The 11583-nt window shown below is 31.3% G+C and overlaps 3 protein-coding genes across 8 annotated transcripts in view; all 3 read left to right on the forward strand.

Moving 5' to 3' along the window:
- The window catches only part of LOC107608769 (premnaspirodiene oxygenase-like), a 22966-nt gene that overhangs the window by 9342 nt on the left and 2041 nt on the right, over positions 1 to 11583 (forward strand). The window lies entirely within an intron of this gene.
- On the forward strand, positions 49 to 3246 carry LOC107608770 (myosin-4-like). Of its 6 annotated transcripts, XM_016310501.2 has the most exons (5): positions 97 to 425; positions 638 to 828; positions 1425 to 1533; positions 1637 to 2537; positions 2619 to 3246. In XM_016310501.2, the coding sequence occupies exons 3-5, from the start codon at positions 1460 to 1462 to the stop codon at positions 3087 to 3089; spliced, it is 1446 nt and encodes a 481-aa protein (XP_016165987.1). In that variant the 5' UTR covers positions 97 to 425; positions 638 to 828; positions 1425 to 1459; the 3' UTR covers positions 3090 to 3246. The 6 variants fall into 6 exon arrangements, with proteins under 6 accessions (XP_020962536.1, XP_016165987.1, XP_020962537.1 ...); XM_021106877.1 differs by lacking the exon at positions 1425 to 1533 and having other exon boundaries at positions 49 to 425; positions 769 to 828; XM_021106878.1 differs by lacking the exon at positions 1425 to 1533.
- On the forward strand, positions 4632 to 6956 carry LOC107608116. Its single transcript, XM_016310002.2, has 2 exons — positions 4632 to 5662; positions 6508 to 6956. Exons 1-2 carry the CDS (start codon positions 4885 to 4887, stop codon positions 6675 to 6677), a joined length of 948 nt encoding a protein of 315 aa, XP_016165488.1. The 5' UTR covers positions 4632 to 4884; the 3' UTR covers positions 6678 to 6956.

The raw sequence follows: 11583 nt of genomic DNA on the forward strand, positions 1-11583 counted from the left end.
AAAAAAATTATTATCAGAGATGTATTATTTGTTTGGCGTACCAAGTTGATACATACCATGTTATTAGATAGAGTGTGAGTACCACACAAAACCACTCTTCATCTAATCTTTTGCATCTTCTGAGTTTATCAAGAAGTGTATATAGAATTCATGAAGGATGTCATGGAGGCAGTTTCAGAGTTCTCTGTTGTTGATCTGTATCCTTCCATTGGAGTTCTTGAGGTTCTTACCGGGTTCAGGAAAAAAATCGACAAGCTTCACCGAGAAGTGGATAGGATACTTGAGAACATTGTGACAGATCATAGGGACAAAATTACAGTGGTGGTGGAGGAGGAGAAGATATTGTTGATATTCTTTTAAGGCTTCAAAAGCAGAATGATCTCCAATATCCCTTATCTGACAGTGTTGTCAAAGCAATCATTTTGGTTAGTATGTTTCAGTTCAAAAATCATGCAAAAATTGAATTGATGTCATGACACTCGTATGATTCTTTCTCTTCAAGCTTTTACAGTTTTGTCAAAGCAATCATTGATTAGTATTCTTTTGAATATGAAGCCTTGCATGTAATAGAGTTCCCTTAAGATCACTCGTTTTTTTAGTATTTTCATTTTCATTGATGATGATGATAACTCATCAGATGATTACAAAGATTCAGAATACAAGTTTATAGCATTTAGTGGTGGAAGAAGGATTTGTCAAGGGATCACATTTGGGGCTGTTGATGTTGAATTCACGCTTGCATGTTTGCTTTTCCATTTTGATTGGAAGGTGGAGCCTAATGGGAACAAACCTGAAGAACTTGACATGGCTGAATCCTTTGGCTTATCTGTAAGAAAATATGATTTGGAGTTGATTCCTATCACATATCACTCACCAGTCACCAACAAGCACCAAATTCCTCCCATGATCTTCACTAATATATATATATATTAGCAGAATAAAATGTAATTTTATTAACACAAGTTCTCAAGTTAAGGAATAAAAGTTTTGAATGTAAAAATTTTAGTAGAGTATAACTATATATTATGTTAGGAGCTTAATCTAATCTTAATTAGTTACAAATATTGAACATATCTAGAGGAAAAAAAGTACTATACGTTATACATAGTGAGAAACTACAAATTTTAATAAAACAAGATATTTAATATAATTTTTTTTAGTATTATCATTGACCACCCCCATTTTTATTTTTTTTTTCAATCTAAATTCTAACTTCTAAACAATAGAAACTCATTCAACTTTTTCAGAGATTCTATCTTCTATTGTTTAACAACAATTCATTCATTTTTTAAATCTCTTTTCCTTTAACTATTTTATGATAATAAATTCACGTAGAGGAAAAATTTTCTTTGGCATCTACTCATCTAGAGTGTATATATAGAATTTTTCTCAATTTTCTTATACTACTTCATTTTGCATTGTAGTTCCAACTCTACCCTCCTTGCATTTAATTACAAAAATGTCTTCTGAGTTCCCAAAAAATCAAACATTAATTTTCATACACTGCCCTTCCAAGTTTCAAAGGGCAGACCGGTAACAACTTCACTATTCACTGTTACAAAAGAAGAAAAGCATGCTTCTTCTCTTCATCTTCCTCTGTTCCTCATTCACAGTGACATTTCTCCCATTTTTTCAGCTTCAGACAAAGAAAAGGCAATAACTTTTTCGAACCCCACTTCCCGTTTTCTTCAAAGTTCGAATCTTTTGCCCTTATCATGTCAATTCAACCAAAAACCGAACCTGGGTCACCCCCCATTCTCTCATCAACCAGCAACAAAAGCTGGGAGACGATGAGCATTCCTGAACTCATTCAAATTCTTCGAATTAAGTGGCAAAAAGAGTATTATGACAGAGTTGAAGAGGTTTTGGTAGCAAGAGAGGAAAAACTTAAAACCAAGGTTGGTCAACTTGAAGAGAAGTTTCAGGTTCAGAGTCTAGCTACGATTGATGCTGAGAAGGTACAAGGGCTTTATGAGGCGTTGTTTAAGGAAGTGAAGGAAAGTGGATTGGATAAGGAAACCATTGAGAACTTGAGGAAGAAGAACAAGGAGTTAGAGTGCGAGAATCGCAAGTTGTTGGAGTTGAAGAACAAATGTGAAGTTGATGGCAATGCTGTTGATGAATTAAGGAAGAAAGTGGCTGAGTTAGAGGCTGAAAAGAAGAATAATTTGGATACCACTACTGAGTTGAATGATGAGAATGGAAAGTTGGTAGATGAGAAAATAGAGGATCAGCCTATTGCTCGCAAGAAAAATTTTAGCTTGAAAAGAAAAAGAGCGGAGATTGATACTCAGAAGAATACAATTGTAGATCTGATCAACTTTAAAGTTGCGGGAAAAAAGATTAGTTTGGGAGAGATAGAAAAGTTTATCAAAAATCAAAAAGAACTTCATGGGTACAAGAGAAATATTGATCCTTTATCCATGTGGAGTGAGCACTTTCCTTTTATGTTAATGGCTGATGAGTATGGACAATGTTCTACTGATGTAAAATTAGTTCATGATGTGGATGATGTTGGTATAGCTCAATACTTACAGGTAATTAGTTTTGTTTATAATGTATTAAATTATTTATTACTTTTAATGAGACTATAAAGGCAATTGAATTTTTTTTTGTAGGTTATTGGAGGTCGATTGTTATCTATTGGTCGAACTCAAGAATTAAAACATGCAAGTGATACTTTTGACAAGAAAAGTATGGAAAAACTTATGCAGGAGAATCTAGAAAAAGAGAAGAAATTCCGGGTCGCTTTAGAACAGATAGAATTAAAAGATGAAAAAATGAAAGGTTTGATGGAGAAGATGTTACAATTAGAGGAAAAGGAGAAAAAATTAGATGAAGATAAAGTCGATTTGCAGACAAAAGTGATGGAGTTGACGATGGAGAAGAAGAGTTTGGAGACTGACAAGGAGAATCATGGATTTGAAATGTTTATCTTTGGGTTTGATAGAGCTGTGGAACAGGTGAGGTTTATTGCGCCAACATTGGACTTTGCTGTCATGGATCCATGCAAGGTGGTCATTAATGGTCAGCTGGTTGATGATGATCAGGATCAAGAGAGTGAGAGTGAAGATGTGGCAGTCTCTTGATGTTTGTTCTATACTTCTATGTGAAAGAATATATTTTTTGTTTCTGTTTAAATATATGGTATTGGATGAGTTTTGATTGTAATATTTTGGTAGATTTATGTTCTGAGTTTAACCAGGTCAAATATAACATGTTTGCTATTTTGGGAACAGTTTTCAATATTTGAAGTGTTTTAGATGAACATAATTGAAAAATGTTTCATATTTTGATTGTTTGCATGATAATTGTTTTGTTATTCTAAAATATGTTGTGGAAAAAATATAGAAGAATAAATGGTGATTTACTTCTGCAGATATCTATAGATAAGTATAAATATTATAAAAGATAAAGTAATGAATGTGTTGTTCTTAAAATTGCAGGATTGAATAGGTATGATTAGTAGTAATTAATGAGGATTGAAATAGCGTATATAATGTGGATTAGCATGGATTTTGCTTTGGCTTAGGTCAGATTGATTAAAATTAAATATAAAAAAGAGAGAATAAAAAATTACAATTGATACCATCTAATTTTTTTTTCACCAAAAAAATCCATTCCCAATAAAATTTAATATGGATAAAACTCGAGTAGTTAATAAAAGAGGATATCACCATAATATGTTGCCTTTTAAGTTGTTATCTGTTGCTGAATTATTAGAGTTGAATACGAATAAAAATGCTGTGATTGACTATATAGATAACTAGTATAAAAAATGTTGTTTAGAACGTTTTAAGTATTTAAAATTGATTAAGTAGAATTAAAGTTTTGAATGTAAATTTTACTAGAATATATATTCATATTTTATTTCATTTTATTATAGTGATAATCTATTTCTGTAACTGCTAATGAGTAATAGCTCAAATGACATAGTCTCTCTATACTCAATTAAGAGGTTACAGATTCGAGTCTCCTATCTTTGGTAAAAAAACAAAATTTATTTCTGTAACTATGTATTAAGTTAGGAGCTTAATCTAATCTTTAGTTAGTTATAACTATTGAACATATCTAGAGGAAAAAAGTACTATACGTTACACAGAGAGTATACATTTTTTTAGTATTATCATTGACCATCTCTTTTTTTTTTCAATCTAAATTCTAAACAATATAAATTCATTCAATTTTTGAGAGATTCTATTATCTAGTATTTATTGTTTAACAACAATTCATTGAATTTTTTTTATCTCTTTTCCTTTAATTATTTTATGATACTAAATTAACCTAGAGAAAAGAAATTTCTTTGACATCTAGTCATCTACTATCTAAATTCTAGAGTGTATATAAGATTTGAGAAATGCCAGGGACAATAATTTTGTTGAACAATATGAACAACTACTAATCAAATAAAAATACATTATACTTTTAAATTAATCTTTTAAATTTTAATATTAAAATAACCATCCGTACACTAGTAAAATAAACATCCGATATATCTATTATTTACATTGTTTAACATTTTCATTGTTTACCTATATTTTTCCATAAGATTTTTTCTCAATTTTCTTATACTGCTTCATTTTGCATTGTAGTTCCAACTCTACCCTCCTTGCATTTAATTACAGAGATGTCTTCTGAGTTTCCCAAACAATCAAACATCAATTTTCATACACTTCCCTTCCAAGTTTCAAAGTGCAGACCGGTAACAATTTCACTATTCACTGTTACAAAAAAAGAAAAGCATGCTTCTTCTCTTCATCTTCCTCTGTTCCTCGTTCACAGTGTCATCGCTCCAATTTTTTCCGCTTCAGACACCGAGAAGGCAATAACTTTTTCGAACCCCACTCCCCTTTTTCTCCAAAGTTCGAATTTTTTGCCCTCGTTATGTCAATTCAACCAAAAACCGAACCTGGGTCACCCCCCATTCTCTCATCAACCAGTAACAAAAGCTTGGAGACGATGAGCATTCCTGAGCTCATTCAAATTCTTCGAGTTAAGTGGCAAAAAGAGGATTATGACAGAGTTGAAGAGGTTTTGGTAGAAAGAGAGAAAAAACTTAAAACCAAGGCTGGTCAACTTGAAGAGAAGTTTCAGCTTCAGAGTCTAGCAAGGATTGATGCTGAGGATAAATTGAAGAAGAAAGAGCAAGAGTGTGAGAAGGTACAGGGGCTTTATGAGACGTTGTTTAAAGGAGTGAAGGAAAGTGGGTTGGACAAGGCAACCATTGAGAATTTGAGGAAGAAGAACAAAGAGTTAGAGTGTGAGAATCTTAAGTTGTTGGAGTTGAAGAAGAAATGTGAGGTTGATGGCAATGCTTTTGATGAATTAAGGAAGAAAGTGGCCGAGTTAGAGGCTGAAAAGAAGAATAATTTGGATACCATTACTGAGTTGAATGATAAGAATGGGAAGTTGGTGGACGAGAAATTGAAGTCTGATTGTAAGTTTTTGGAATTGCTTGATAGGGTTGTGAAATTGGAGGAAAGTGCAAAGTTTTTGATGAGTAATGCTTCTTTTGATGGAGAGCATGATATTAATGAAGCTGATGATCCTGGTTTTCCTTCTAAAGTCAAAGAAGAAGTGAAGGAGTTGAATGATGAAGTTAATGATGGTTCTCTTCCTTTGCAACACAAAGATTTTCATCAATCTTATGGTGCTGCAGCTGGTATTGAAATTCTACTTCAAATTCTCTTATGGCTAAATCAATTAGTAATGTTCATTTTTTTTATTGGTAGTACTCTGAAAATATTACTCTATAGTGATCTTTGCATTAATTATATAATTTTGTCAGGTTTTTAGGTGTGTAGGTCATGATTATGTTTGATTGAGTCTTAACTCTTAAGAGCAATATATTAGTCTCAAGTCTCAACACATTGAACTAGTATTTTGGAAGCTGCATTAACAGAACATGTTCCCTTTCATATATATTTTAAATAACTTTTGAAAGAATTGGGAAATTTCTTCTAGTGATTTTACTATGACACATTGCCAACATAAATTCAATACAGATTTCAATTTACTTTGAAATCAAAATGTCATAGTGCTTAGTGAAGTTTATCAGGTTGGTGCTTCCACAAGTATTAAGTTCATAACTACCAAGTTTACCAAACAAAATTATGTGAATAGGATAAGATTGATTATTTGTGCTATGTAAATAGAATATTGTTCCAATTTACTCTCTTTGATGTTCACTTCTTGTCTTGATTAGGAAAATCTTAATTACATGAGATTTGTGAGTATCAGAAAATTCTAAAATACTATTGTTTAAATTTTCTTTACCATTGTTGAGTAGATAAGTAAATTGATCAATTTATACAAGCAAGATCACAGAGTTTCCTATTGTATATGTTATCCAAACTTGTTGAATGCATTATTCTTATACCAATAGACTTTCAATTACATGAAATGCTTATGATTGATGTTACCTAAAAAATGTTGCAATAACTATAGATATATATTTCATTCCATTATCCAATCTAGAATTCTTCAATTTCCATACCTTTGATGCAGCTGAGGGAGGATCCAAATTGCAAAATATCATCGAGATCAGTGACAGCGACAATGATGATGATGATATCCCTATTTCACGAGTAACGCAAGCAAAAACTACTGAATCACGCAAAAGAAAGCTCCCATTCTCACAATCTTGTTCTGACAGTAGGAGTGGTAGTTTTGGTTAACTCAGGTACATAGGTCCTGCATTGTTAGACTCTTTTCTAAGGTATAATTGTTCCTATACACATTCAAGCAAGTCAAATGTGGTTCTAAACTTCTAACTTCTCCTTTCATGGATTGAAAACAATGATGTGCAGATTGCTCTCTTTAGTCTAATACATGGAAGTTTATGTTAGTTCTTAGTCTTGAAAATGTTTGCACTCATTGTATAATGTATATAGTATTGGTTGATATGGTAATGTTTTGTGGCACCTACTCAAATGAAGATGCTAAAATATCTTCTTATGAAGATTCTTGTGTTAAAAGTGTATTTTATTTGTTTAGCCACACTTAAAAAAAAAACATTTTTGTAGCACATCAAAATCAAACCGTACAATTCATGATCTAATGGTAAAAAAGAAGCATCTTCATATAAAGACAATTGTAAAATCTTTATAGTAGTATCTACCATGTTTTGTATGTTACTTCTCTTTCATTTTCTGAATTTTAGACCTTCTGCTCCCAATCCTAAGCATTATATCACAAACTCACAAACTATCCACTCATACATCCAACATTTTTAAGGGTTCTTATCCACCACTTGGTATTGCCAAAGTTCAACTTCAAACCCAGTGCAGCATATTAAAAAGTATGCTAATGCGTAATCTCAATTAGGCCTTAGCTGCATACAAATTTGTGCTTAATTTTGTTAGGTTGAATAATTTGCACTGAAATTTATATTTGAAGCCCAACTCCTTAAGGATCCATTCAAGTAATTAACCGGGTTTGGAACATGGGCCTAACCATGGCAGTGAAATATAAGAACCCATAGTAATGAATGTGTGAAAGTGTTGGACCAAAAAAAAAATAATAATAACAAAAGTTAATTTATCGGAATTTAGTGCTAATAACAATTAATTAGGGCCGTCAAACGGGTTAGTCCGGCCCATTTAGGCCCGGACCATTAAGCCTGCAGGTTAAATAGGTTGGCTCGTTTAAGTCCGCTTTATTCGCAGGTTTTATTTTTTTAGTCTGGACTGTTTATGGTCAGTTCGACGGGTTAAACGGGTCAGCCCGTTTATCATTTTATTTTATTTTTTAAAAAATATTTTGACAAAAAATACCACTTTTAAGTCAAAAATCTTTAAAAATAATATTTTTTTCGGGTCGGATCGGGAGAAATATTAGCTAAAAGTGCTATTTTTTTTGAAAAAAATGTAAAAAAAATAAATGGGCTACCAATTTAGCCCGCGAGCTAACCTGTTTAACTCGTCATTTTTTTTGAATTAATCGGGTCTACCCTAAAATTTAAACAGGTTTAATTTTAGAGGCAAAGTCTGTCCATTTAAATAGATAAAAAGACTAACCTGATAAATTTAACCCATTTTAACGGCCCTACAATTAATTTTGATGATCCACTGATTCATTTAGTCTCCAAATCGACAAGTTAATTATCAATCTCCAATTTGACAAGTTAATTAGAGTTTTATTAAAAATTTATTATTGACTAATAAATTACTGCATCCGACGATATTTAAATACCTCACGTTTGTTTAACCGAAATCCAAGTTATACGTTATTGACCAATTAACACTTATCACCAAAGATAACATGTGCATTTAGAGTACCTAATAATATTTACCTATTTCAGTCGTTATTATGGGACCCTGCCCCCTTGATTTGGGAGCACAGCAGAAGGCACCTATCTATATTATATTCTCATCGGTAATATTAGGAAACAAAAAAATAATCGAAACTTTTTTTATTTAACATTTAATCACATATTAAATAAAAAAAATTAGCTAATTTTAGCTAATTATTGTTTGTTACCAAACATTTCTGTATTATTATATATACACACGCATAGTATAAATATTTTGTACTGAAGAAACATGAAAAATATGGCATGGAAGAGGTTCTAACTTCTAAGTCAATCAAAGAATCCTGCATCTATACAAGCAATATATAAATTATAACACCTACGCAGCCATGTGGTTTTATTATTATTGTTGTTGTATACAGCTATTTTCTTTTATTATCATTATTATTAGTTAGGTTAACTTTCAAGTTTTAAAGATGTTATTATGAGTCTATTTCTTCAATTGAAATGATTTAATTTCAAATAAATAAATTTTTCCAAAAAACTAATACGTGTAAAATTTTCCTATAAATTAACCTTTAATTTATTTTAAAAGATCTTATTAGAGTAAAGTATCATTTTTGTCCCCAACGTTTAGGGTAAGTCTCAAAGTTATCCCTAACGTTTCAATAGTCCTATTTAAGTCCTTAACGTTTCAAAATTGACTCAATGTTGTCCTGCTGTTAGGGATCCGTTAATAAAATTGACCGCAGGATAAAATTATAAAAAAGTTACATTACTTTAAGAATAAAATTATAAAAAAATTAATTTATTTAGAATGAAAGTAATGTGATTAACTGTAATTTAAAAAATAATTGAATATTATGTACAGTAAAAATTAATATTATTGAAGGATAAAATTAAAATTTATTTCTATGTATCGTTTTTATTCCCAATGTTTTCGTCCTATTTAAGTTCCTAACGTTTCAAAATCATCTCAATTTTGTCCTGCCATCAATTCTATTAACGGATCCTAATGGCAGGACAACATTGAGTCAATTTTAAAACGTTAGGGACTTAAATAGGACGATTGAAACGTTAGGGACAACTTTAGAACTTACCCCAAACGTTGGAGACAAAAACAATACTTTACTCGAGTTATTATTTGTATCCATTCTATTCGATACAATAAAGTGCATCATATATATATAGTAAACAAAAATACATGTTAACATTAAGTATGAAATAAGAATATATAAATACACAAAATATTTTTTATTTAATAAAAAAATTATAATTCCTTTTAAAAATTTACTCATGAAAACTCAAGTGCAGTCGACTTCATTTTCATTTAACCGCTCTCGTCTATTAATTTCACGTGAAGTCGACTGGATCTGAGTTTTTAATCATATTTATACATGCATCCGTTTCATACTCTATAAATATAGAAGCACTAGCTTAATTTTATAATCACTTAGCTCTCACTTTCTCTACACATTTGATTTCTTCATGGAGCATCATCACTACTCCTCATCATCATCCTTACCCTTCTTTCTATTTTCGTTAATAATCTTCATCCTTTTCATATCACAACTTCTCAAATTGTTAGATAAGAAATCCAAAGTCACAAGCAAGAAAAAAGAGAAGCTTCCTCCGGGGCCATGGACACTACCTCTAATCGGTAGCATACACCACTTAGTTGGAAAATCTCTACCCCATCATCGTATGAGAGACTTAGCAAAAAAATATGGTCCTCTCATGCACTTTAAACTCGGTGAAGCATCAATCATGGTAGTTTCTTCTCCAGAAGTTGCCAAAGAAGTATTTAAAACCTTTGATATCAACTTTGCCGAAAGACCTAGACATTTGGGTGCAGATATCTTGACCTATGGTTCCACCAACATAGCCACCGCGCGATACGGTGGCTATTGGAAGCAACTAAGAAGAATATGCTCAATGGAACTTCTTAGCCCTAAGCGTGTGAGTTCGTTCAAATCAATAAGGGAAGAAGAGGTAATGAATTTGATAACATGGATTTCTGATAATACTGAATCTTGTGTTAATCTTAGTGAGAAAGTTGCTTCTTTGACAAGTGCAATCACTGCTAGGGCAATTTTTGGAGAAAAGTGTAAGGATCAAGAACAATTCATTTCATTGTTGAAGAATCTTGGAAAGATTGTGGAACGTGTTTTTGTTGTATTTAGTCTTTTTCCGTCTCACACATGGCTCCATTATATAAGTGGAGCGAAACGCGAGACGGAAAAGGTGCATAAAAATTTTGATATTGTAATTAAAAATATTATAAAAAATAAAATAATAAGGATGAAAAATAATGAGGATGATGAGGATAAATCTCACACGGTGGATCTTCTTTCTATTCTCCTAAATATTGTGGAAGATCATGGAGCTTATGAATATCCTATGACAATCAACAATGTCAAAGCTATTGTTTTTGTAAGTATACATTTTGTTTTTTATTTTTTGTTTGTGATATTTCTATTTTTCATCCTTTTATTGGGAGTTAGGATTATTTGTGACATGATCATCATTTACTATACGGTGAAAATTCAGGTGAAGTCGACTTTACGTAAAATTAATATTTGAGGAATTGATATTTGAGAGCCGTTAGATAAAAATTTAGTCAAATCAGTTAAATCATCTAACGCTTTTCAAGTATCAATTTCACGTGAAGTCAACTGCACATGAGTTTCTACCTTAATGTATATACACTCGTGCATGCATAATAATTTAGTCTACTTACTTGGACCATAGAGTAAAGGTTGGAGTAGGTGGATATGTTGCACCAAAATCGTGCTCTCCATTTCTTTATTATTACTATTCACATAAAGTTGTTTAACGTATTAGCTATTAAGGGATTGGTTATTTAATATTTGATGGTGAGTGGCAGCCAGGTATGAAACCTAACACCAATCAAGAAATTAAATAGTTTAGTCCCTCAGAATTTAAATGTCTTCATGTATGTCACTTCAAAGTCTCTTCCTCGTTGATATATTTATATTGAGAGTAGTGTTATTGTTTTTTGCTTTAATTACTCTGTTTAGTCTTATAATTTTGCGAAATTTTTAATTAGATCTTTATATTTTTTTTTCTTTTAATTGAGTTCTTATACAAATTATTTTTTAATTGAGTCTCTACACTTTTTTTCCTTTTATTTAGGTCTTTATACCATTTTTTTTAATTGGGTCTCTATAAAATTAAGCCAATTACTACTAAGAGGGACTTAATTGAAAAAAAATTAGTGCAAGGATCCAATTAAAAAAAAATATAGGGACCTAATTAAAAATTTTACAAAACTATAAGGACCAATAGAGTAATTAAATCTTGTTTTTTAT

Source organism: Arachis ipaensis, chromosome B07 (genome assembly GCF_000816755.2).
Source record: "Arachis ipaensis cultivar K30076 chromosome B07, Araip1.1, whole genome shotgun sequence".
NCBI lineage: Eukaryota > Viridiplantae > Streptophyta > Magnoliopsida > Fabales > Fabaceae > Arachis > Arachis ipaensis.